The 27,819-nt window shown below is 35.9% G+C and overlaps 2 protein-coding genes across 3 annotated transcripts in view; one reads left to right on the top strand and one right to left on the bottom strand.

The window, feature by feature from the left end:
* LOC136036925 (26S proteasome non-ATPase regulatory subunit 1-like) overlaps positions 1 to 27,819 on the top strand; it is a 239,848-nt gene that overhangs the window by 167,328 nt on the left and 44,701 nt on the right. For both annotated transcript variants that reach the window (XM_065719311.1, XM_065719310.1), the window contains exons 13-14: positions 15,471 to 15,585; positions 24,720 to 24,836. In XM_065719311.1, the coding sequence (XP_065575383.1) occupies positions 15,471 to 15,585; positions 24,720 to 24,836 (232 nt within the window). The remainder of the gene's footprint in view (positions 1 to 15,470; positions 15,586 to 24,719; positions 24,837 to 27,819) is intronic.
* On the bottom strand, positions 535 to 13,515 carry LOC136036924 (5-hydroxytryptamine receptor 2C-like). The gene is made up of 5 exons (XM_065719309.1): positions 13,179 to 13,515; positions 9,957 to 10,219; positions 8,675 to 8,839; positions 6,385 to 6,714; positions 535 to 3,176 (listed from the first exon to the last, which is right to left on the bottom strand). The coding sequence occupies exons 1-5, from the start codon at positions 13,414 to 13,416 to the stop codon at positions 2,829 to 2,831; spliced, it is 1,344 nt and encodes a 447-aa protein (XP_065575381.1). The 5' UTR covers positions 13,417 to 13,515; the 3' UTR covers positions 535 to 2,828.

Below are 27,819 nucleotides of genomic sequence, written 5' to 3'. Positions count from 1 at the left end.
TTAGTTGGAGCTCGGGCTACGAAATGCATCCCTCCTCATCCCTCTGCGACCACTGGAACCGAAGATCGCTTAACATTGTCGTGGTTCGCCTCTTTAAAGAGGCACGAGTGTGCCTCCTTGATAAGAACCAAATTTTTTGAGACAAATACTCAACTTTTTTTTATCTCCCTTCTTATGTACAACTTAAGTAGTATGGTTTCTGGACTTATCTGTTGGTGCTTAGTTTTTTCCTAATAATTCATATATTAAGCAAGGAAGACGGCACTAGACCCGTAAGGTCCAAACCGGCGATGCTGATCTCTATTTCGTGGCCCTTCTGCCAGGAAGTGCGATGGGGGGGGGGGGGCGCCAACCATCCTGTGCTTTCACCTACCCTTCCTGCTTACCTTCCCCAGATTTCTCTGGGTACCCATTTAGAGCTGGGTTGACTCTGGCTGAGCTCACAGGGTCACGCCAATGACCCCGTCCCAAACCAAATAACTAGATTCACTTGGGATCGAACCCTTGCCAGATCCTAATATAAGTACCTTTCGTACAAAATTGATATTTTCTTTTATTTAAACCAAAAAATATTAGTATATATCACATTTATGTGCTAGGTACTGCCAAATTACAGGGGGAATATCACTGTGTTTTTTGACACTTCACAATGGTGCACACAAATCATGCTTTTGTCTGCTCTTTTGATATTTGAGCAGGATTAGGTTCGGCTTTAACAGGAGTGAAATATCGTTCTACCAGCTGTATTTCGCACCGCTTCATGAGAATATTGTCACCGTGTATGACGGATATTCACTTCGCTTCTGTTTCGGGCCAAGTTTGAAAAATTTGTTTCTCCGGCCGCCAAAATTGTGTTTTAAAAATGCACTGTTGACACCTCATCGTTTTCTGACACCACAATTATACCCATAGATCACAGATATATGTATTCATGTGTGCTCTTTTGTTCTTTATCAACTTTAGTCTAGGTTTTAATACGAGTCAAATTTCGTTTCCGTGGTAATATTTCACATCAACCCATTCGCATAGGCGAATATCTGGCTATTTTTTTCTGGATTGGACTTTAAAAATTTATTTCTTTGGCCGGCAAAAGTGTGTGTAAGAATAAATAAAAGGCCTTCCTTTCTATGCTTCGGTACTACTGGGATTATTTTTGCATAGAAATGAAAAGGAATACCTTTTTTTCCAAAAAAAATAAAAATCGTGAGTTTGGCATTCAATTCGACAGATGGAATATCCATAGTAAGGTTGCTTGTTCGTTCCTTCTGGACAAAATTTGCCACCTTCTGTTAGAATTTAGGCTTTAAAATTTATTTCTAATGAGGCTTTTCAAACTTGTTTTTCGTGCTCATCTTAGAAAAGCTGATATATTTTTTAAATACTGAACAAAAAGTTGCTACATGGCATTTAAATATGCAATTTTTTAAATATTATGTTAAAATTAGTTTGTCCTTATAACTTACTCTATTATTTCACACTTTTGACACGACACAGATAATTTGACATTTGACACTTCGCTCGATCATAGTGTTAAAGCAGTGTTAAAGTTGTTAAAGCACATATTGATATATTGATTCTGCTACTATTTATCGCTTATAGCCTTCACATATAAATTATTCACATATCTTTCATCAAAACTTTTCATAGCAGAACGGCTAATCCCCGATAAATCGGTGCTGAAGAATTTGTAAAGATAAAACGATTGGATGGACAACAACGAGATCTTAAACGCAGTTCACGAGGCTTTTGTTGGTTTTCTCCCTGCTTGTGTTGGTACCACCTTCAGTTATTAAATGCCTAATGTCGATAGAAATGTATTGAAAAGAAATGGGATGATTTATATTTCCTGCATTGTTGCGTATTGCCTGTTTTCTATCAGTGAGCACGAACTACGTTTGAGAATTGTCACACATATATTGAACGATCCCCGAAGCGAAAAGACATCTATAGACCGACAAATAGAGCCGTATTTGGTGTCTATAATATTCTGCGGTATACTTATTCATCTGAAAGTTACCACGACACTTTACACACTCGGTTCTGATAATTAGAAGTGCGATATGTGCCATTTGTAACTTTTCAGGAGAGCCAAAAAAACGGAAAAAGGTTTGTCGACTGCGGTGGCTCTGAAACATGAGACTAATAGGGGTAAAAGGAGCATGTTCTAAGCCAACTTTTATACTCTTTTCAGTGGTATAAATTAAATTCCAAGATGTCCTCTTCTGTCATTCTGAAATGCGACAAGAACTGATAAAAAAGAGACATACGCCACATAGAGCCTTATGGCCCTTTTTATCTTCGTAAAGGTACCAGATGTGACAATTCTGACTGCATCATTCTATTCCTTGTGCTTAGTTTAGCTATGGTCTAAACATAGCTCATTTTCAACCAATGGCTTGTGTAGCACTTCCAATTATCACAATGAAACTGTCACGGATACAAAATGGAAGTTCACACAGACACATTTTATTTGGGTTCCAAGGGCATTCGAATTCTGCTTCGGCAGCTGGATTCCACATTGTCTTATAATGTTTGATTGCATTTTGTTTTCAGATCAGAGCTTAAGATTCCATTTTATGGCCGCCATAATTATTTTAATGTAAACTAAAGCTCCATATTTATAGACAGGTAAAACTGAACTATTTGTATTCTGTTCTGAGCATTCAAAGTATTTCAAAATATTTTAAGAGAGACCGGGGAAATCCACTTTCAGTCGGAAAAACCAGTAGCGACGTCGTTTTGTCGAGTTCGCTCATCGAAGTATACCGTCTTCTTTTAAAATTTGCTTTAGATTTGAAGGTTTTCTAGAGGTGAGTCTGGCAATTATGTCATCTACTATTTCTTGGTGTATAACATTCGTTTGTGCTTGATTCTGTCGTCTGTCGTCGAAGTCTTGTCGTAACAAATCCTAGACTGCTGGCGCTTGATGCACAACTTGGAAAATGTCCAGATTTGTGACATTGACACGTTAGCAATCTCATGAAAGCTCTTTTAAATGATCTGTTGAATATTGTATAAATTATTGGATTTATAGTTGAAGATACATAGCCGAGCCATAAGCATATGGCAACTAAAAAATCGTTGAGATGACACTCGGGACATGTTGCCATTATTATATTGAGGATGAAGAATGGGGCCCAGCAAATGACGAAGGTGAAAAAGACAATGCCAAGGACCTGAAATAAGACGAAAAATAAGGGGAAATGATAATTGAGGGAAGTGTGTAGGAATTGTAAGGAAAAAGAAATTAAATTGAGGATGAATGATGGTGCCCAGTGACGAAGGTCAAAGGCAATACCAAGAGCTTAAGAAATGTAAGCAAAAAGGATGAAAAAGGGAATACTTTAAATAATTTACAAGTAAATGACCAATTTGAACTAAGTAATGATAGTCTCATGTGGTGATTTTGTAAAATAACACAACCCACTTTACTCCCTAATTAATAAACTTAGTAAAAACTACTTGGGGTAAATTATCTTTAAACTAAGTTAAAATAGTCCTTGCTGGGTGGGGGGGTCAGGGACTAATCTCTTCCCTTGACTTTGGAACTATTTTTTCTTATAATAGTATTTTTTTGTCGCATAAAGATAATACTTTAAGAGAACGCCAGAGAATATATCTTTTTATGGTTGTAATTACTTTCCAATAAATTGCTTAATTTTCTTTGCCCGAATGACCAAACGGTCTCCCTTGTAGTCTATGATATTTAGGTAAGGACGGTAAGGGACAAATGCTAAATTTAGTTATGCGTTTGTAAATTTTCTACGTCTGATTTCCATGCTCAGTCGATCGGTAAACCATTTATCTAAAATCTAGCAATTAACTGAGCTCAGCAGGATTTAAGGATTATATAGTCTTTTTTTTACTGATTATTTACCAATTATTTACCGATAGTTTTTTTTATTATTTTTTTGTGATTTCATTCGGGATGCTTCTTTTCAGCTTTTTTTTTTACTGATTTCTTGCAGAATCTTTACCATTTTTTTCCCAATTTCCTTCCAGATGATTATTATTTACTTTTTTTCTTTGGCTCTAATAGTTTATCTTTGAACTTTCACTAACTAGTAGGATTTGAGTTTTTTGATTTGGTCCCATTATCACATGAATGAGGCCATGTGTATCTTCAGTTACAGACAAACATGGATAGAAGCTTTGGAGTTACTAAAAAGGATATTATGTTTTGTTCTGTAACATTTGTGGGAAAATCATATAATGGTAATCTTAAGTAAAATTGTGTTACGATTATAAACTTTTGTATGTAGTGATGTGAAATCTATAAATGTCTTAAAGGCTGTTATTTGCTTAGTATGTAGCTCGAGATGGTCTCATGAAAGACCTAAGGTGGAACTGAGCACCGGTTCAAATTTGGCGGGGAAAAGATGGGTTGAGGGGTGTCAGGCATCCACGTATATAGGTAAATTTTTCAATTTTGCATTTTTGGGTCGCACTTTACTTTCCTTTGGAAAACGTGTTTTGTTTGACTAACCATGAAAATACTCAGACAAATTCAAGTAAGAGAAAAACACTGCGAATATTTTGCCTATATAAACAATTAAGCGTTTTCGAAACAAGCGAAAAAGAAAACAAGAATCACAACTCAAAAACTGTGTGAACTTTAAAAGAATAATAAAGCGTTGAAGCAAAATAAGAGCAAAGTGTAGATTAAAATCTAAATGATCAGAGTAACCTTTTTTTAATGATCTGAGTAACTATTTTTGCAATACAAATAGCGAAGAATTATCGAAAAACGAATAAATAGCGAAAAACACTGCCTCTCCATCACAGACATCAAAAACAAGAAGAACAATAGCGAATTATTTTCGTAAGACAGTGAAAATTTAATTTGACTGATTATTTCGCCCCTATTTTCAAGGGTTGTTCTCAGCAAAAAATAAATATATAGAAGAAGAAAAATTTAGGCCTATAACACCACACGACCAATAAGACTAGAACAGTCCAAACGTCCTTACTTCAGCGAAGTTCAACCAGGACTGATAAATAAAGTGAGATGAAACGGGTCAATTCATAAAGATATGTTTGTGACTGGTTCTTTGCTAATATTAAATAAAAAAAACTAGTTTTTTAAACTGAAAGTAAGGAGCGATATTAAAACTTAAAACGGACAGAAATTACTCCGTATATGAAATGGGTTGTCCCCTCTGCAATCCCTTGCTCTTTACGCTAAAGATTTTAATTGTTTTAAAAAGTAGAATTGTGACAAAGAATCAAACTTTAGCGTAAAGAGCAAGGGATTGCAGAGGGGACAACTTTCGCTATAGGGTTCTCTTATACGCTGAACACGATGGTGTGATTTTCGTTAAGATTCTATGACTTTTAGGGGGTGTTTCCCCCTATTTTCCAAAATAAGGCAAATTTTCTCAGGCTCGTAACTTTTGATGACAAAGATTAAATTTGATGAAACTTATATATCTAGAATCAGCATAAAAATTTGATTCTTTTGATATATCTTTTAGCATCAAAACTCCGTTTTTTAGAGTTTCGTTTACTATTGAGCCGGGTCGCTCCTTACTACAGTTCGTTACCACGAACTGTTTGATCTACTGGTTTTATTAAATGTTTTGTAAGATCATTTTTAGTTAAATTTGTGTTTTTCTTCTTCTGTATATTTATTTTTTGCTGAGGACGGCCCTTGGACATAGGGTCGAAATATTCATTCAAATTAGATTTCCACTGTCTTACGAAAAGAATTCCTTATTGTTCTTCTTGTTTTTGATGTTTGTATTTTACAGTAGGGTTAGTACCCGAATTGGGCACTAACTATATAAAAGACTGAATCTAGTGAGTTGCATAAGCTGTTATGACGTGCTAACAAAGGAAAATCAAAACAACGAAAAATTAAATATCATACGAAAAAAACAATTTACAAATTATGTCGGCTACATATATGCTATAGCCGCATTTAAAATTCTTAGCGTAATAACTTTGGAAGAGCTATATAGTGTTTTCATTTGTTGAAGAGGAAAGATTAAAACCACCGATCTATTTTAAAAGAAAAATGCAAAAAGCCTAATAAAATAAAACAAAATGAAAGTCAAAGAAAAAATACAAATAATTTCACAATCAGTTGGTTTGCGGTTCAAATAATGTATATACCTTTTTTTAGGTTTACACAATCACTTGGATTTTAGTACAAATTATATATTTTGTTTTGTTTTTTTTTTTTACAATCCGGGTAACGTATGTTCACAAGAGCCAAGAGACTCATTTGTTATCCCTAAATTAAAATATTGAGATAGCTCCACAGTAGGTTTGGTTTTGGAAGGGTGAAATTTAAACATAGGTTAAGACAAAAATGTGATCTAGTTCCTTTTTTTCTACACACCAGTTCTGGCAAAACATCCGTCTCTAAAAGTATTTACTCACCTTCGATGCTTTTTGTTCGTTTGCTAGGGCTACTGCCGTTGTTATATGAGGTTCTTGATTTTCCCTCCTCCTCCTAATTGATCCCTGAGGGGGGATCAGTCTTCTAACTGAATTTCTTGATGGCTGAATTATCGAGTGGGAGCTTAGACCAATCGCAGTCTTTAGTCGTAGAATTTTTATCTCTTTGGGAATTGATGCTGGCGTTTGTGTTCCTTGACTCCTTTTAAGTGTCACCCAATAAATTTCATCTTTATGACTTTCATGGCCGACATTAATATCCCTGGATCGACCGTTTCTAAGGCTGGATATCTTTTTTGAAGCATTGCCTACCTAAAATTGCATAGCCTGTTAAATGAATAGAGAACAAACACATAAGCCTAGTCTACTGGGCCAAAAAAAGGCATCTGATTGTCTAGTAATCGATAAGTTATTATTTGGGTTGCTATCTCTCCCTTTAATATATAAAGCCCAGCCATGTTGCCACTTTTTTAGCAGTTGTGTTAAAATTGATAACAAATTAGTATTTGATTTATTAATAAAAATGTAAAAAAAACACTCATATAAGGCGGTAACTCCCAGCCAATCACTAATCTGTTAACAATTATGTCACTATGCAAGTGGTACTTGACTCGAGTATTTCTGTATTGTACAGACGGAGTTTGTTGGTTTCCAACCCTCATAAGAGGGTATACGTTTTTTTCATTTTTTCATGTACGCTGACAGGCAATGCTGCTACTTTAACATAAAAATTGTTTCATAGTAAATGTATGCGTAAGTTTGAAGTAATTCAAGAGAACACTATCTGCTGCTTTTGACGTAACGGGCGCCGCAAAGTAAGCGGAGAAAAACTGCATTGTGTGGGGGTGCGATACAAATATAAACAAGTTATATGGTATTCTATAGTATTCATTGCTAAAAAAAAAACATTATGTCTTAGCAACTAACAAAGTTGCAATTAATAACCAACAACGAATTGCTTATCAACACAAATCGATCTACATAAAAATATCCTATATGGCTCTACAATTTACATTGTTCTCTATTCTTATCCTGAGAAGCCTTCTTAGTTGCCTTATAGTGTCCTAACATTCATTCCCAGTTACAGATATCTGCAGTCATTTTGCGCACACATCCATAAGGGTTATTTCCGAGTTGCTTTATTGTTTCAGTGTCGCGCATTCAAATGATTCACGCTCTTATTCATGTAATCATACTATACTATTACCGCTATTTACTAACAACTCACTGCAGTACCAAGCCGCCTGAGGCAAACACAGCTGCGCAGGCTTCTCCTCCATTCCAAGCTATTCAAAGCCTCCCTCTTTGCATCCTCCTAAGAAGCTCCAATTCCCCTTAAATCCTTCCATGTGAATTCCTGCCACCCAATTTCGGGACGACCTGTCTTTTGTTTGGCCCTAGATGGTTGCCCGGAAGGGAAAATCTGTGGCAATCTGTTCCTTCGTCTGCAGAACGTGTCCTAGCCATCTCAACCTTTCTTTCATTACAACCTTAGAAAATGAGATAGAACCACGTTTTTTGTTCAAGGTGCTTTTCGAAATACGGTCTGTAAGTGTTGACTTCACAAATGGAATCTTAAGCGCGGTAAAGTATATATCTCCACCAAACTCTGGTGCAACGCGTACCCCCACCAAGCTCTCCTCGTATCCCTGGGGCTAGGTGTACTACACTTTGAAAAACATAGGTTTAGATCCTAAACTGTGATGGTATAAATCTAATTTATATAAAAAAAGCAATGTTAAACTTTATAGTGCTTATTGTATATATAGGAAAATACATCTGTATTTTCGGCCTAGCTATCTTGTTGCAAATAACGGAAGTATCTGACTTGCATGATGAAGACGTACACGATTTCAGTTAGGCGAAGAAAAGCTAATGTTTGAGAAAATCTATTATATATACTAAAAAGTCTAGATAAACTTAAGAAATATTAGATGCACAAAATATGAATAGGAATCGAAGGATTCGTGATACAAATCTACCCTAGAATTTACTTTGGGGTGGGCGAAAGCTGTGAAGGGGTGGCAGATTCTCCAAAAGAGTTCTTTAAAAACCTGGCAATTTCAAGGGGAATCATCTATAAATCTGGCAAAATCATGAAATATCGAGGAATCAGGCGTCTGAACTCCCCTGAAATATTGAGTGTTTTCTCTTTACTTATATATTTTTTTAGTGTCTCTTGTATTTTTCGAGTATGCTCCTCCTCCTTTATAAGCTTCTGCATTTTTGGGGGGCTAAGTCTATAATTCTGTATTCTGCTACTATTACTCACCGATCTGACTAGATGTCCAACTCCATCGACATGATTTCTTGCTTTTTTCTTGAGGAGATTTATTGTTAGTATGTATGATGTAACCATTATGAGCATTGGTATGTAAAAGGCAGCTAGTGAACCAAACACAAAAAAGGCTCTGTTGTTGATCTGGCATTGCGGACCCTAAAAAAAGAAGTAGAAAGTATACGCTTGTGAATCTTGTGGTTATTTGTCTAGATAAACATAGAGACTCCTAGTAAAAGGATACGACTCCAAAACTTGTCGCTTTTACATTGGCTTAAAATTTCACACAAAAGAACCAATCAGATGTTTTTTATTTTTTTTTTTTTTACTGTTTATTGGCTTAAAATTTCTCAAGGAGAGAACCAATCCAATTTTATAAAGACATATTATGTCTTAAGAAAATACGTCCCACACGTAAACTAATGAAAGTAAAGCGCGCTTGTTTGCTATTTAGTTATAGGAAAGTAATCCCCCCTGTTCTGTTTCTTTCTTTCGTAAAGAATGCAAACAACTTCAGAATTTCGGAGGGATGTTAAAAGCTGAATAAGTGAGAGAAGATGTGGGTTTTTGAACTTCACGTGAAAAAAAGACTTTGAAAACCCGCCGAAACCCAAACGTTATTTTCTCTTTTTTTAGATTAATGGAGGAAATTTTGTTTATAGTTTTACATAGATAGCAAGTTTAACTCTTTGGATATTTGAACCCTACAATTATATAGAATCAAAATTTAAAAAAAAATTTGGTTATGTAGCAGTAAGAACAAAATAAAACACTGGGGGGGGGGTAACTTTCCCTAAAAGTTGACTTGTTGCAAGCTGTTGATCACTCATGTTTTGCACTATCTAGCACTGGAATCTGGGACAGAAGTAAGTCAAACAGAGATCTTACCTAACTGAATTTCAGGCGAAGATTGCCACCAAACTTTTTCAAAAGCCGTCCGAGAACTGGGTAAAAAAGGCATTGATATTTTTTATTCTTTTTTTCTAAAGCAAAACACTGTATTTTCCAGGGTCTGAGTGGGATTAAAGGGTTAAATGACAATTAAAAAACAGCAAATGTTTAGGTTTAATATTCAGTGAGAATTGAGTTTTGCTTTTATTTCGCAAATTTTCAGGTATGCTTGTATTTGCCTTTAGAAACAATTTAGGGGGGAGGGGGTAAAGCTGATCCTACGTTATTGATTTTGCGCGCATTTAAACCGTATGTATGGAAAGGGAGCAACATATTTAGTACAAACTAAATATTACCAATGGCAAAACTTAGTGGTATAGCATACTTGCATAATGTTACTGGGGTCTGTGACACCAAGTACAATGAGTGGTGAGGAAATGAGACCAGCTAGAAGCCAAACGAGGACGATTTTAATAACAACAAATCTTCGCGACGTGTTGAAATCAGACCGTCGTGCTTTGATCGGATTCCGAATTCCAATATATCGATTAACACTTATGAAGCACATGTGCAAAATTGAAGATGAGCAAGCAAGGACGTCACAGGTTGCGTAGAAATTACACCAAGCGGAATTCAGTGGCCAGTAACCTAAAATAAGATACGTCATTGATGCAAAGCAAGTCATATTTATTGAGTCTAATAAATATTTTCTTAAACATTTAACAAATGAGCCTGGGATAGGCCCAAATACTCTGATCCCGCGTAAGTGACTGGGATCATTCTACCCGTCATGTCAGTTCTAAAATTGGAATCACGCATGTGCATTTTGTCTAAAAAACTCTCGGACTAGTGTTTTGCTTCAACCCTTGCTATCGAGTGGTCAACTTTAGGAAGAGCCGAAAAATGGGCAAACGTCTGCAGGCTCCCTAATTACAGTTTTCTAGTTTACCTAAATAATCAAGGATTTGTGAAAATTTTTCGAACTCCTCTGAAATTTTTTATCCTGATTCCCCAAAATCAGGCTTCCTCTAGATTTCTAGAGCAACATATTATTTCTACAGTAATTTTTCAACTAGAAATAGGTCTTAAACCAACCCGTGGGAACCGAACCCGAATTGCTCGTGGAACTCATTTAACACTCTCATAACCATTTTCATTGTCATCTATTTTATTTACTGTAGCCTATTCGAAAAGACTCTTTTTTTAAAATATACTCTCAGAATATTTTGTTTCTCAGACATTCTGTGATTGTGTTCACCATTATTCAGTATATAATTATTCTTCAAATTATGTTGTTACCTTTTTTCTATTTTTATCATTTATTTGTTATTTTAATCTTCCTCTGTTTATATTATGGTTGACCATTGATTCTCAAGATATAGCTTACGTAAATTTTCATTTACGAGTTTCCTATTATTTATTTATAATATTTTAAAGTATAGCCTAGTATACTTTCTGATTTATTAGAGGCACTTGAGGTATGTTCTTTATCACTTTTCTGTTATTTTATCACCTCTAAATTAATGTCGGGTCCACTTCAATTGATTGAAGTTACACGGTCGTAAAACCAGGCTTAAAAGGCCGGGTTTTCAAGTGGAATTAAAAAAATTCTTATAGCTGTCGAGTAAATGTTATACAATACCAATAAGAAAACTGTGATTTAGCCCCTAAAAAGAAGCCCTTTTTAGATGTCTCAGGCTTTAGACACGTTTTTCATCATTTTCGTGGGGGGGGCCTATTTAGATGACTGTTGTTTTGATAAATGTTACTATAAATAAATTTATGGAAGTAGCATCTATTTTAATTGCATTTTTAGTAAGCTCGGGTCAAATCTTTAGCCCAAAAAAGCAGCCTTTTTTAGATGTCTCAGGCTTTAGACATGTTTTTCATCATATTCGTAGGAGGAAGGGGGCCCGTATAGATGGTTGTTGTTTTGATAAATGCTACTAAAAATAAACTTATAGAAGTAGTATCTATTTTATTTGCATTTTTAGTAAGCTCAGGACAAATGTTTAGCCCTAAAAAGTAGCCTTTTTAGATTTCTCGGGGTTTAGACACGTGTTTCATCATATTCCTGGGGAGGGGGGCTGTATAGATGGCTGTTGTTTTGACAAATTTTGCTAAAAATAAACTTCTGGAAGTAACAACGGTTTTATTTGCATTTTTAGTAACCTTAGGTCATCTCTCGGCGATTATTTTCTTTTAATTTGTGATTTACTTTGAACAAAAAATGTTGTCTATCAATTATTAGATACACTTCGAACTGCTCATTGTATGGATACAGGTTTTTGAAGTTTTTTTTTAATAATCAGCTTATAATAATAAGTTTATAAGTTTGTTTTGTATAGCCAATAGACTCCTGCTTTTACAAGTAACTTAAATGTCTACATAAACTGTCCGAGCGAAAGTTTTCACAAGAAAAGGATAATTGTTATTTTTACCCACAATACAAAATTTAAAAAAATGGAATAGCGAAAAGTGGAAAGAAACCTGCAACAAAACAGCAATCACGATGAGCCACTTTTGTATTTAGAGTCTCATTAGCAGATATTTCTAACTTTGTAAACATCTGTAACAATAAGGAATTGTCAAAGATGTTCTAAATTGAAAAATCCACAGAAAAATTATTTTATTGAATCCTTTTTATTTTCAAAAGTTTACATAAACTTTTACTGCTCTCCAAATATTTCACGAGTGATCTTAGAATATGGAAAAGAGCTTATTTGAATTCTAGTGCCATTTTCTTAGTAACAGATAGGATATTAGGCCGGCTCAGAATTGGTTGAAGCTATTCTATGTTAAAAAACTATAGAATTTGGTCCAAACAAGGTTAAACTGCTATCGATGGACAACTCTGATTTTCACTATCAACCGCGCATAAAACTCAGTCACAGTAAACCTGAATGACTTGTAATGTACTCAAATATTTCACGACCGGTCGTAGAATGGGAAGTTGCTTATTTGAATTCTAGTGACAAATTCTTAGTAACATAGGGGATTAAAAGCCATCGGAGAATTGAATTAAGCTATTTTGTGTCGTAAAACAGTAATTTTGCTCCAAACACGGCTAAGACGCTATTGAACGAAAAATCTGATTTTCACCACCGCCCTTTTGCGTATCACAGCAAACCCAAATTATACGGGGATATACCCAAATATTTCACGAATGGTTGTAGAATGGGAAATTGCTCATTTAAGTAGTTACATATTCTTAGTAACATAGGGAATCACAAGCCATCGGAGAAATGATTTAACCTGTTATGTGTCATAAAACAATAATTTTGGTGCAAACAAGGCCAAGATGCAATTGATCAAAAAATCTGATTTTTGCCACCACCCCCTAGTTTATCACATAAAACTAAATCGCAGCAAACCTGAATGACCTGTGATGTACCCAAATTTTCCACGAGCGGTCGTACAAGGGGAATCATCTTATTTGAATTCTACTGCTATTTTCTTAGTAACAAAGGGGATAGCATGTCAGCTCAGTATTGATTTAAATTATTTTGTCACAAACCAATAGTTTTACTGACTTTAGTAGTTACTATTTGACAATGGTCAAGATTATGACAATAATAATATTTGGCAATCATTAAGGCCTTCTTACCTAAAAATCCTGACGTAGCTCCAAACGGCATAACAACCACCGATACGAGAAGATCAGCCATCGCTAGTGACACAAGAAACATATTTGTGACATTCTGTAATCGTCTCTCTAGAAAAACAGCAAGACAAACTAAAACATTCCCAACTACACCAGCAAATATAAATATCACAGCAAATCCAAAAGACCAATCGTAATCCGAAGTTGCAGTTTTGTTAGTATATTCATCGTTGTAATCCATGTTGTTGACTGAAAGGTTTGTTTGTTAATGCAGTTAGGAGCTGATAGTTTTTCCGGACTGGTAGTTGAATCTGAGCCTGCTCGGAAAATACCTGGTTTGGAAGTATTCTGTTGCTCCAGCTTTTGGAACATTTTCTTGTTTTAGTTCCGTTTTTTCTAAGGAAAGATGAAGTTAATAACCAGGAAGACAACGCTGCTTTTCCATCTACAGACGATAAAGAGGATAACACACTGAAAAGTATAACACAGTAAAATAATTGAATGCAGAGGCATATTCAGGATTTCTTTTCGGAGGGGGGGGGGTTATAAAAATACTTTTTTGGGGGAGGAGGGTACTAAACAAAGACGCATCAACGTGTTTGTATTCACTTTTGTTAAGTTTTTAAAGTCAGGCAACAACAATTTTTCGAGGGGGGCTCAAATCCCCTAACCTCTCCCCCCTAAATATGGCCTTGATTGAATGTTTCGATTATTATGTCCAATAGTCATCCTCAACGAAACAAAACGCAGAATGAAAATAAAATTCAACTTGAGAAAAACGAGAAATTTTAAAGTAAGATTCATCGATAAAACGGTCCTGACATCATTACTGTAAACAAGGTCGGCTAGGACAAGTCCAGTAAGAATCCTTGCTGAACTTGTTCAAATTAATATTGTTAAGTTTGTTTTGCTTATGGTTTTACTTTTAATCGTTTGATAGCGTAAGTTGATTTTTATTATAGCTCAAGCTGAATTCTAATGTAGCTGAAATATTCAAATAGTTTTCTTCTATAATTTACTTCCTTTAAAATTTTTATTGGTTGCCAACAGTTCGGGGTAACGAACTGTTGCGACTCGGCCCAATAGTAACTGACACTCTAAAAAATGGAATTATGATAACAATAGATGCATCAAAAGAATTGTATTTTCTATGATGATTCAAAATATATGCAATTAATCCAGTTTAATGTTACTAATAAAAAGATACGAGTCTTAGAATATTTGCCTGATTTTCGTAAAAGGGGTAAACATCCCAAAAAGTCAAGCGACCTTAATGAAAATCACACCATCAGGATCAGCATATTAGAGAACCCTACTGCAAAAGTTTCAAGCTCATATCTATAAAAATGTGGAAATTTGTATTTTTTTGCCAGAAAAATCATGGATGCGTGTTTTTTTCTTCTGAGAAATGACCATATCGAACCAGTAATCCTAGAAGATATGAAGAGGGCTCATTCGAACGGAAATCAAAATTTTAGTGCCCTTTTTAAGTGACCAAAAAGCTTGAAGGACAGCTAGCCCTCGGAAATTTACGGAAATACGGAAATTTTTGCAAAGAGTTTTCTGGGAGGGGAATTCTCCAAAGGGAGAAAAGTTCCCGGTGGGAATTTTTCAAGAAAACTTTATACAGGGGGGGGGGATTTCCTGGTATGCTTTAAATAGTCAGGAATAAAATAAAAAAAAATCAAGTTTTTTTCAACTGTAAGCAATGAGCAACGTTAAAACTTAAAATGAACAGAAATTATTCTGTATACGAGATAGATGTATTTTTGAAGAAGATAAAAACAAAAGAAAAAATCGGATCCTGCAAAACGGTGAGCATACGACTGTTTACTGCTTCAAAGGGTGTCTAGTCCCCTTTGACAGAATAAACAGATGTGATGATAGCGGTAGATACACACAGGTCCAACACTTGGGGAAAGAGGAGGTCATGGTATTTGTCCTAGGGGAGAGAAGGGGGGTTAATAATATGGAAATTAGTAGTTAACTATTGTTAGATGTAATTTGGAAAGGAGTGGGGGTTGTTCGGAGTAATCTCAGGGACAGCGGGAGTATCTCCCACCTTCCCCTGTGCGTAGGTATGATGGTAGTAGACAGCGATGATGATGTAAATAAAATCGAATTGATAAATTTATTCGTAAATTGATGCTAAATTGTTATTATTTGCATTTCAAAACTAATTTCGTTAGATGTTAATAATTTTTTGGGTCAGAAAACTGGATATTTTTCAAGTATTTTTCTCACTAATTATTTTGGCTTTTTTCAGTTTGTATTAATGATAGTTTTTATTTTTAGGACCCCTGAGCAGTGCCCCAGTGTTGTTTCTCTTCTAGCTGAAAGCTATAATCCTCATGTTCGCTATGGAGCTGCCATGGCGTTGGGGGTAGCCTGTGCTGGTACTGGACTCAAGGTGTGCCTTATTTTTATTCTGTTTATTGTTTACCTGCCTTCTTACTCCTTGTTTCTTCTCTTTTTCTTTTTAAGACAGTTACTTATCTACATTTTTCTATTTTATCGAGTTTCTTTTGACTGAAGCAACACCTCTTTTTAGAAAGGATAACAGAGAAAACAAGACTACCTGATGAAGATCAGTGTTTCAGCGTTGACTCACATAAAAAATGCCAATCATCCCTTTTCTTTTTTCGCTCAATTTTTATGTGAACCGACACTGATATTCTGATTCTCATAGGTAAGTCCTGTTTCTTATACATGTCACCTGTGGCACCTTATTACAGGAAGCGAATAACAAAAAAAATGTTTTCGGAGGTGTTATAATATTAGGGTTTCTAATATGATAGGGACAGGTTTTCTTGCTTTTTGTTTTTAATTGCGCAGTATCTCACTACCAACACCGGAAAACTGCTAAAACTAGACTCTGTGTTGAAGGACTCTTGTTATATTTTTTTTGTGACCGTAGCATTTCACCGTCAACCCCCCCCCCCCCCCAAGAAAAAAAGAATGTTGAAACTAAAGTATGTGCTGATTTATTCTTGATAATATTTCCATTACTTTTTTCCTGAAATGTTTTTCTTCAAATGCTCTTACAAATAAGCTGCAAAGAATTGGCTACACCCTCTCTCGCTGGTTGGTGTTAATGTGTTTTTAGTCGCCCTATCCAACATCACTCACACTATATTCCAAAACCTGTTCTAAAAATAGGCCCTTTTCTTTACGAATCATGTTAAGCGTGCGAATTTTCATTATATTCACATCTGTTGACAATTTTCTCTTTAAAATAGGCTATAGAGCTAGAATTTGTCGTCACAAATTCCGCCCCTAAATAGCGTGTCAAAAGAATTTCCATGTTTCAAATTTCAAACAATGTTATTAAATAAAGAGGAAATTTTTCCCGGTGAAATTCTTCGCAGTGTTTCTGAAAATGTGGTTGAGGAAAATCGGCCAAATTTGTTTTTCCTCACTATTAAATTGGTTGGAAACAATGTTTCAACAGCTTAATGTTGCAGAAATAGAAGCAAAAAGGTATGTTGTTGATTGGGACACTTATTTTAAATGCAATTATTTTGTTATTCTGTTTTCATGTATTATGCTGATTTCAAATATATAAGTTTCATTAAGTTTAGTCTTGCTCATTCAAGGCTCCAAGCCTGAGAATATTTGCCTGATATTCGAAAAAAGGGAAAAAAAAACCTAAAAGCCTTAGAATCTAAATGAAAATCATACCATCAAATTCAGCATATCAGAAAACCTTACTGTAGAGGTTTCAAGCTTCTATCTGTAAAAACGCGGAATATTGTTTTTTTTGTTTTTGTTTTTTGCCAGAAAAAAAGATCTCGGATGTGTGTTTATTTGTTTGTTTTTTTTTTCCACATGGGTTATCGTATCGATTGGTCCTAAAACATCGTAAGATGGCTCGTTGTAACGGGAATTAAAGGTTCTAATGCTCTTTTTAGGTGACACAAAAAGATTGGAGGGTGACTAAGCCCCCTCTCCCGCCCCTTTTTCCCAAAATCGTCCGACCAAAGTTTTGATATAACCACTTCGTTCATCATAATTGAAAGGCCCAATAAATATACCTTTGGATGTAACATGACCCTGGCGCCTCGTATACATTTTCGTATGGGGGGACTTATCTTTAGCTGGGGGGTTTTCTAGGGGGAATTTTCAATGGGGAGGGAAGTTTCCAGGGGGGGTGAACTTTTCAGGGGAATTGCACACTTGGGTAATTTGCCAGAATTCCTAAACAAAATTCTTTTTATACGTCTTGCTTTCTCTTTTCCGTCTCAATTTTACGCGTGGAGTTGTTAGGGTAATCTTCAGAGGTAAATTTTCACCGGGATTGAATTGTCTAGAAAATATTTCCGTGTAGAGAGGGATGTCTCTGTGGAAATGGGGCCAGATTTCCTGTCATTATTTAAAAAATGGTCAGAAATTAATTAAAAACAAGTTTTTTTTCAAATGAAGTAAAGAGTAGCACTAAAACTTCAAAACGCACAGAAATTATTACGTACATGAAGTTGAGTGCTCCCTCCTTAGCACCTTGGTCTTTACGGTAACGTTTAAATTTCGTCGCAATTCTTTAAGAACGACGCCTGAAATACAAGGATCGTTTGATAAGAACTAATAAGCTTTTTAAAACTACAAAAAAAAGTTTAGCGTAAACAGCGAGGTGTTGAGGAGGAGGCAATCCCCTTCATATACGTAATAATTTCTGTTTCTTTTAAGTTTTAATGCTGTTCCTTACTTTCAGTTGAAATAACTTGTTTTTGTATTTAATCACACAGTAGGACTTAACCACTTAGCCTACACCAACTGAATCACCCACTCTACAGAATGTCTGTAAAAACGTCTTCTTTACATTCACGCGCAGCAAACTTGAACTTAAACACCTCCAGTCTTTTGAGAGCAATATTAGCTTTTGTTATTAAATCATCTACTGATTTTGCAAATATCCGCAAAATAAGTAGTAAATGCATTCTGCAGATAAAACCGCATAATGTCCTCGTAAAATAAATAAAGTAAAGGGCCCAGCACAGAACCCTGAGGCTTTATTGTATTTTTTAGTGCATTCATTGGATTTCTTAGGTCAACAACATTCATGTTCTATACAAGGGGTCGCTCTCTCTCACAAATAAATTACACCAGGTGGCGCGTGCCAAGCGTGGTGGAAGTGTGTCAAGCATTTGGGGACTGCCACGGGTGGTGGAACTGTGCTAAGCAAGCATTCCAATATGTGGACTAGGTGGTGGGAAGCCCCCCAAAGTTTCTATGAACAAGTATTGTGTATCCCCTTTCACTCCTAAAATTGTTTGGAAACGCAGTGAACCTTTTCTTCGGCAATTTTGTTTTAATTGTAGCATAACAAAACGAGTTAGTTTAAGTTTCATATATAGACCCTAGGTAGAAATCATGATTAATCTAAATATACCATTGGCATGGCATTTGACTGTAGTATGTGGTAATCAGTACAGACATCAATGCTGGATATTGATATCGGATATCTAACTGGAGTATCAAATGTAAAAAATGGCTCGATTTTGTTGCTTGCTTTTTTGTTACACAAATTTCCCTATTAAAATAGGATTTTGTAATAAAAATATGTTCAGTATAAATAAGAGATATGATATGATATGATATATTCACTACATGGCTCCTGATTAAGAAAATTCTCCCTTCAGATTTTGGCAAATACATGCCCTTCCCCTCTAAATTTTCTTGAATTGTTACCACTGTGAGGGATCTCACCTCTAAAGTATCTTCTATATGCTATTATTTTGAAATTGTTAAACATTCTGCTTTTCGAGTAGGTATTATTTTTTCGTAATACATCGAGGTACACGTCCATAATATGTCGATTAATAGATAATACGGCAAGTAGGTAATACTCAATAAATAGTTTGCAGGTTTCAGTCCCAATCTTCTTAACAATGGATGCGATGTCCCAAGTTGCACCTGAAGCGGTTGCTCTAGGCTCAATGTGCAGGTTAACCTTGTGGTGCTCTGGCATACAGTGACAAAGTAACAACACCAACAAGTCGGTATCGTCACCTTTAACTTGTGTTCCAAGTCTTCGAACACTCAATCTCTGCAAACACAAAAAGCAAGTCGATGCTTTATCTTGGATTGTTCTTAGACCTTTGCCTCATAAATAATCAGAAAGAACTTGAAGAAATGGGCTTTATTTTTTTTGCACGAAAGACATTCCTTTTTTTTGTGGTCAGTCGTATTCTATGCTAAACAGTACTTCCCTTCTAGTGACGCGCTTTCGCCTAAGATGAGTCATCTTTTGTCAAAAGAGCTATGTCGTAGCCATCAAAACAATAATGGCGTCTGGATATCTTGATGAAACGTATTTCCGGTATCGCTCTAAAACGTAGGTGCAAGTCAGACTAAATTTTTAAAGTCGTTTTATAGCCTATGCTAGCTCTGGTTTATTTGGCTTTTCGGAACGTGCCAAAGTCATCAAAAAGTGATGCAAGATAGGAGCAAAGTTCATATTTAAGTGAAGATTCTTGGACCATATTCAGTGTTTCGGACACAGTTAGAAGACACGGTGGATTTCTCACCAATTTTCTGCTTCACCGTCATAATGACCGCCTGATCCTTCCGTTTGAACGAATGCTCCTTCAGAGATTCCCCTACCATTCTATCAAGAATCTTCTTCCCGATTTCCACTGCTTTTTCGGCATTCGTGTTTTCTGCAGCCGTCATGCCAGTAGCAAGGCTTCGAAGCGATGGCGTATCTCCTTCGAAAGGAGACTACTGCGCGACAAAGTCAATAACTATTTGTGTGTGTTTGTAGTCCCTCTGCTGCCTTGAATACAAGAATCTTTGTGTTGGTCGCTTGTGTGATACAAAACATCCATCACCTCTTGCATCAGAAGATTAACGTGAGCACAGGCTGGATACCCCATTACCCATTTAAGTCTCTGTACTTCCATCATTCTTCTACCTCTATTCAATCTGGTTGCCATTCCCAGACTTCTCATTAGTTTTTGTTCTATGACCAAATCAGCAGATAAACCGGCCGAAAATATGTGTGATCTTCTCACAACGTGCAAGCCTTTTTTGAAAGACTGGAAAAGTGTTGGGCCTGTACGTTCAAATCTTTTCGTCCGCTTTAGGTACAGCCTCGCCGACTTCGTGTAGTTGTCGTGACCAGCTGCTGTGAGGTTAGGGAGCATGTCAAAAACTGTGTGCAAATGAAGTTTCCATTGACCTATACGTCCAGCTCTGAGGAAATTTCGAAGAATGGCAACCATATACTGTATCCACAGTTTTCCTTTTCGATTATCGTGACTTTGCTCTGATTTACGAGCCGACAGAAAAGTTTTGACTTTCATAAGACTAAAAAACTGGGAGATATGTTCAAGAGAAACTCGTCCATCCACTACTTTCTCATATAGGTCTTCGACCCACCAAGCTCAACTATATTTAATGCTAATTAATCAACTAAGTTCCATATTTAGTTTAAGTACTACACCTACAATAGTTTTGGCTCGCATTGCTCGAGAAATAGCCTTACCATTTGCAAGATGAGGAACTGTATCGAAAGCGTATATTAATTCAAAGGTTTCTTTCAGTACAGATCCATCCATCAAAGATCCAATGGCCCCGACAAAACTCATGAGGGTGTGGAGTCCTCCTAGTCTAGCAACTATTTTTGCGACGTTACTTCCAGGTCCTTCTGCTGCAATAATCTTCATATACTTCCATCACAACGGCTTGTCAAAGGTTATGACCGGAGTAAAGCTGTACCGTTCATCCTGATGGGCAATGATTTTTAGTGTAGTCTCGTCGCTTGAAGGAAGATTGATCATAATAAGAAAGAAAACGTTGGCTCTCCTGGGATGGTTTCCGACCCTGACTGATTGCATGGTTCCACTCCAACTTTACCTAGATAGCTTGTGATGCCATGACGCATGCCAAAACTACATAATTTTTGAAATCTTATCTTCTTTGAATCCTGAATGAAGGAAGTCATAATACATTATCGAAAGGACAGAATCTCTTGACTTTCTGTGGACGATTCGGATTCTTCCAGTTACGTTTATCTCCTCAATGGTAACCTCCCGCCGAGAGATACTCTTTAACGAGACTTTTAGCCCTGGGGCTACAACAGCAATGGTACCCATGCCATGAAAGGTGTTTCTACCATCAAGAGTACTTATGTCATTATCAATGTTATCCCCCACCTGTTGGACAAGACTGTCAGACGTAATCTCTTGCAGTTCGATTCCATAATAAACGGCAGTACTTTTCTCAAGCCTCAAAACTTCAAAATAGAAGGAGCAAAACCCCAGCAAATTCAAGTCATCAATCAGGCATTTGGAGGGATAGTGATTATGCATTTGAAAAGCCACTCCAATTAGCAAGGGAGAGATGACAACGCGTGGCTGCACAGTTATTTAACGAATTGTCGGTCACAATAGAGGTAGTTCAAAAAAGATGCCTAAGAGTTATCTTGTGCGAGGGTAAAGTACCTTGCATTTCCCTTCTTCGGAGAGCACTAGTTACTCTTAAGGAAAGGAGAGCATAAATTTCCTAGCGTTTTGTCCACAATGCCTTGCATAACCCTCGTACTACTTCTCTTTTCTCTAGTGAACATTTACTAGTGAACACTTATCTTGTCGCATTGGTGAACTTAACTAAGAAAAAAATAATTAGAAGCCAAAATTGATCAGTTAGAGTACTGCTTATACCTACTTTCAAACTCAAATGTCGGCAAAACAGGTCAGCTTGTTCTTACACATCACCGCATCTTTCGAACAATTTCTCACCAATAGCGTTGAAGAACATTGCAGATGCTGGACAATTTTGAGATACATACAAAACCATTTATTTGACTGGGTGTTCGTGAGGGGGGGATTTGCAAGCACTAGGACACACCTCTTACCTAGAATTTCGGCATAGGAAGTGTAAAATTTCTCTGACTGGATCCGACTTCGTTAAATATCCTATATTAATGTACGCTTTATCTCGCGCATGAGTGTGTGAGTGGGAGGGGGGAAAGTGACTCAGGGATGGTAAAAACACAAAACTGAGTCCATATTCGTGATCTGTGTACCATATTTTCCTATCACCTACTTTTTAAAAGCACCAGTTATTTTTTTTTTAAGTCGTAATTTAGAAGAAAAGACGAAAAAACTTCTATTTCATCACGGCCGATTTTGACCGATTTTTATTATGGTGTCGAAAGTTGTTTTCCGGTTTGAACGATACCAATATCAAAACTATTGCAGTTTGTTTAAGGTAACCCCTAGAATTAATTTATATTGACGGTACTATTAGTTTTGTTAGATGGCCGATGTAATTGAGGAAAACTTCGGTCCATGCATTTTGCTAGAAGTGAGATATCTACTGAAGCCTAATAGATAATCTGTGCTTTTAGTGCTTCAAGGTTAATGCCTCTTGTGGCTAATGTCTGGTTTAGGTGAGTTTTAAAAGCGCTTTGGAAATCAAGATTAAAACATTTTGCCTCTTCATTCATCTTAGATCCAGTCAGGCCTGAAAACCGTCATCTTCTAAGATTTTACTTTTTGAAAATTTTGGAGTTTTTAGGAAAGTGTCTCATTTTGTCAGTACTGTCACGAAAGTCACGAAAACAAATAACCAAAATTGATTAATTAAATTTGACCTCGCTCTATTCAAACATTAATTGTCACTGACAACTACATCTTAGGTAAGGTACAGCTTCATAAGCTGTTGCGTGCCATATGTTTTTAGCTTTTTGCTGATTTTTTCTCCTCCACTTTTTTTTTGCTTTAACTTGACAGCCGCTACTACCAAAAACTCATAAATGCATGTAAAGGTCTTAACCATTAAAAATTGAATTTTTTCAACAATCTAAAATTCAATAATTTTAAACAATTGTATTTACCCTTTTTTAAAATTCGCCCTGTTTTTTTTTTCTAAATTTTAAGATATATGGTTTTGTAAGTTTTCACTCAATCAATTCAAACAGTGTATTTCATTTCACTGTTCTTGGTTTTTCGATATACTACATTTTTAGTAGATCATGCTTTCGTATGGAGCTTATGCTTTCGGGAAAATGAGCTGAAAAAGCATACTTGTCCTCATTTTCTCATTCGCCTACTAAACAAAGCAACTTCAAAATAAGAATTTACGAGTTTCCAGATGGGAAATCGTGAGCAAACAAATTCCACGCATCTAATAGCCCCTTCACTGAATATTCCAGACATGGTACACAAATAAAGCTAGTCAGGATATAGAAAAATGTTGCTTGACAAATGAGTTTTTGATAAACATTTGCTAGAGGCTGAAAATAGAAGCTTGTCTTTTTTCTCATAATTTGTCAAAAGATTTAGCAATTCATTTTTCTAGAAGTCTTAAATATATCCAGTGGAAACATCAAATGTAGATTAATAGTGGCGCTAAATTTCGGTGTGCCACTTGGTGGTGCTTTATTTTTCATCCCTGGCGTTATTGCAATCCCTTTAAAAATATTCGCTCCAAACTTAAAACACAAAATTCAACATGGCAAAATTCGAAATTTTGCTTTAGTAGAGTAATATAACATTTTATTTTCGAAATGTGTATGCCTGTTTTTTCTTTATTGGACCCTTTGCTGGATTTCTGCTGTTAATAATTCTAATTGGCTAGTAATATTAATCTTAAGAATAATAGTAAAGGAGTTTGGATTATTTTTTTTCAGGGAGGGTAATTATTGTTTTGCAATTTTAAAGGATTGTAAAAACAGACCTGATATGGAGACCCGAATAATGTAGAGGAAAACGTTAAATTTTTTGTACAAGACAATTTCAGGACTGAATTCAGAAATGCAGGGAAAATTTTGAGACGTGTGTTGTCATGGGGAACCTCATTGCCGTGTATGAAAAGAAATCCATATATATATATATATATATATATATATATATATATATATATATATATATATATATATATATATATATATATATATATATATATATATATATATATATATATATATATATATATATATATATATATATATATATATATATATATATATATATATATATATATATATATATATATATATATATATATATGTATATATATATATGTATATATATGTATATATATATATGTATATATATGTATATATATGTATATATATGTATATATATATATGTATATATATGTATATATATATATGTATATATATGTATATATATGTATATATTACTAACTTCTTAGTAATATATACTATACTAATATATACTTAGTAATACATACTTAGTTCTATATATAGAACTAACTTCTGCCAAGAAAAATTGACTTACCTCTTTGACATAGTGCATCCAACCTCTAATATTCCATCATCACACTGCCAACATCCCAACTTTTTATAGGTTTTCTTACCAGTGTGTCTCAACACCGGTGCCGAGATCTTGGTTTTTATGACTATAGAACAATCATTACTTGAGAAAAATCAAAGGAAAAATGTATATTTATTATGTTCTATAGTTTTCGTTAATGTGATAGTTTTCGTTCTATAGATTCGTTTATGTGAGATATTTAATACTGTATCCTCATTAGTTAAATATCATTTTGGGAAGTTAATTTATGTCTTTTTTCTAGGAGGCAGTAAATCTTTTGGAAACTTTGGCCAACGACCCTGTCAATTACGTCCGACAAGGTGCACTAATCGCTTCAGCACTTGTTCTCATCCAGCAAACTGAATATACTTCTCCTAAGGTATTTTCATATACTCGTACCCTTTTTTTTAATTCATTTTAACTTTCCCATGTCGATATTCATTAACCCTTCCCCTGTTCTCTTGATTGTTTTGTTTTGGCAATTTTATGATTAAGAATAACGCCAACGGAGGGGGGAGGGTGAAAAAGATTTTATGTATTCACATAATTTATAGAGACTATACGCCATTATTCAAAATTAAAAACAGAAAAGAAATCTTTTTCATGAACTTTTCTGGGGGGGGGGGTCTTTGACCCTCCTCTGGTTCTCAAAAAATTGCTGCTCAGGAAAATGACATTTTAAAAGAAGTGTATAATAGTGTGCCTCAGAATGCGTCTTGCTCTCATTGGCACCTGTTCAAGGTATCCCCCTTCCAAAAAATGTTGTAATATTCTCCTAAATTCGTCATCTTTCTCTTAAATATTTTTTTTAACTTTATTGATCATTGTAAGCATATATATGAGTGCCCTACCCCTCCCCATTTCGCCCTTCTCTATTGTCTCGTGGATCTAAGTAAAAGCTGAGTTCGTTTCTTTGTTTCTCGAGTTTGAGTATACTTAGACCTTCTCTACAAGGCTCTGTATGGGCTTGGGAAAATGTTTGAGAATGGCTCAACACCTAAAGACTTCCCCGTGCCCAGGCCTTTACTATATTAAATAAAGAAACAAGTTTTTTCAACTGAAAGTAAAGAGCAAAATTAAAACTTAAAACGAACAGAAATTATTGCGTATATGAGAGGGTACGTCTCCTAGTCAATATTTCGCTCTTTGCGCTAAAGTTTGAATTTTGTTCCAATTCTTTAAGAATGACCCCTGAAACACGAAGGCCGTTTAATTAGAATAAATAGCTCTTTTGAAAGTACTAAAAGAAAACTTTAGCGTAAAGAGTAAGGTATTGACTAGGGGGGGCGAACCCCCTCATATACGTAATGATTTCTGTTCGTTTTCTTATCAAATATTGCTCCCTACTTTCAGTTTAAAAAACTTGTTTTTTCTATTTAATTTCTAATCGTTTTTTAAATGATGCTCGGAAACCCGGCGCCCCTTTTATAGAAATGTCCCTCCCCCCTTGAAAACTTTCCCCATGGAAAGATCGTTCTACATAACTTCCTCTCCCCGACCCCCCCCCCCACCAGAAAAGATCCTCCTGAAAACTTCTGTATATTTTCCAATAACCAATACTATACGTAAACAATAGGCAAAGTTCATACCTTGCACCCTTTCCCCCGTGAACTGTGGGGGAATAATTCATCCTCAAAGACATAGTTATTAGATTTTTCGACTATGCTGAACAAAATGCCTATCTCAAAATTTTGATCTAGTGACTTTGGGAAAAAACAAGCGTGGGAGTTTGGGAAAAAACAAGTGTGGGAGTGAACCTAGTTGCCCTTCAATTTTTCGTTCACTTAAAAAAAGCACTACAACTTTTAATTTCCGTTCGAATGAGCCCTCTCGCGATATTCTAGCACCACTGGGTCGATACGATCACCTCTGGGGGGAAAACATACAAATAAACACGCATCCGTCATTTATCTTCTGGCAAAAAATGCAAAATTTCACATTTTTATGGCACTTGGTATTAATCAAGTGACATATAGCAATCGCAAATTCTGTCGGTCTGTCGGTCCCGGTTTTGCTACTTTAGGCACTTCCAGGTAAGCTAGGACGATGAAATTTGGCAGGCGTATCAGGGACCGGACTAGATTAAATTAGAAATAGTCGTTTTCCTGATTTGACCATCTGGGGGGAGTGGGGGGCCTGTTAATTCGGAAAAAATAGAAAAATTGAAGTATTTTTAACTTACGAACGGTTGGTCAGATCTTAATGAAATTTGATGTTTGGAAGGATATCGTGTCTCAGAGCTGTTATTTTAAATCCCGACTGGATCTGGTGATATTGGGGGGCAGGTAGGGGGAACCGAAAATCTTAGAAAATACTTAAAGCGGTGAGATCAGGATGAAACTGGAGGGGAAGAATAAAAACCTGTCTAAGATACGTGACTGACATAACCGGACCGGATCTGCTCTCTTTGGGGTAGTTTGGGGGGGGGGGTAAATTCTGAAAAACTAAAAAAAATGAGGTATTTTTAACTTACGAACGGGTGATCAGATCTCAATGAAATTATATATTTAGAAGGATATCGTGTCTCAGAGCTCTTATTTTGAATCCTGACCGGATCTGGTGACATTGGGGGGGGGGAGTTGGGAGGGGGATACCTAAAATGATGGAAAACGCTTAGATTGGAGGGATCGTGATGGAAATTGGTGAGAAAAATAAGCACAGGTCCTAGATACAAGATTGACATAACCGGAACGGATCCGCTCCCTTTGGGGTAGTTGGGGGGGGGGGGGGGTGATTCCGAAAAATTAGAAAAAATGAGGTATTTTTAACTCACGAACAGGTGATCGGATCTCAATGAAATTTGATATTTAGAAGGATATCGTATCCCAAAGCTCTTATTTTAAGTTGCGACCGGATCTGGTAACATTGGGGGGAGTTTGGGGTGGGGAACCTAAAATGATGGAAAACGCTTAGATTGGAGGGATCGGGATGAAACTTGGTGGAAAAAGCAGAAGTCTTAGATACGTGATTTAGATAATTGGAACGGATCCGTTCTATTGGGGGGGGGGGGTTAATTCTGAAAAATTTGAAAAAATGACGTATTGTCAACTTACGAAAGATTGACCGAATCTTAATGAAATTTCATATTTAGAAGGACCTCGTAACTCAGATCTCTTATTTTAAATCTCAACCGAATCCAGCGTAATTGGGGGGGGGGCAGTTGGGGGGTACCGGAAATCTTAGAAAATACTTAAAGCGTTGAGATCAGGATGAAACTGGATGGGAAGAATAAAAACCTGTCTACGTGACTGATACGTGAAGATGCGTGACTGACATAACCGGACCGGATCTGCTCTCTTTGGGGTAGTTGGGGGGGGGGGTTAATTCTGAAAAACTAAAAAATGAGGTATTTTTAACTTACG

This window comes from Artemia franciscana, chromosome 16 (genome assembly GCF_032884065.1).
Source record: "Artemia franciscana chromosome 16, ASM3288406v1, whole genome shotgun sequence".
Lineage (NCBI taxonomy): Eukaryota > Metazoa > Arthropoda > Branchiopoda > Anostraca > Artemiidae > Artemia > Artemia franciscana.
The sequence above is the reverse complement of the archived record's forward strand: the minus strand, read 5'-3'. Positions and strand labels throughout refer to the sequence as shown.

Excerpts from the sequence above, each read along its gene's own strand:
- LOC136036924 (XM_065719309.1), bottom strand. The coding sequence starts at position 13,416 with ATGGATTACAACGATGAATATACTAACAAAACTGCAACTTCGGATTAC. Across the intron at positions 8,840-9,956 it reads ACCCCAGTAACATTATGCAA|GGTCCGCAATGCCAGATCAA; the intron begins GTATGCTATACC and ends TTCTTTTTTTAG. Across the intron at positions 3,177-6,384 it reads ACGAACAAAAAGCATCGAAG|GTCCTTGGCATTGTCTTTTT; the intron begins GTGAGTAAATAC and ends GTCTTATTTCAG.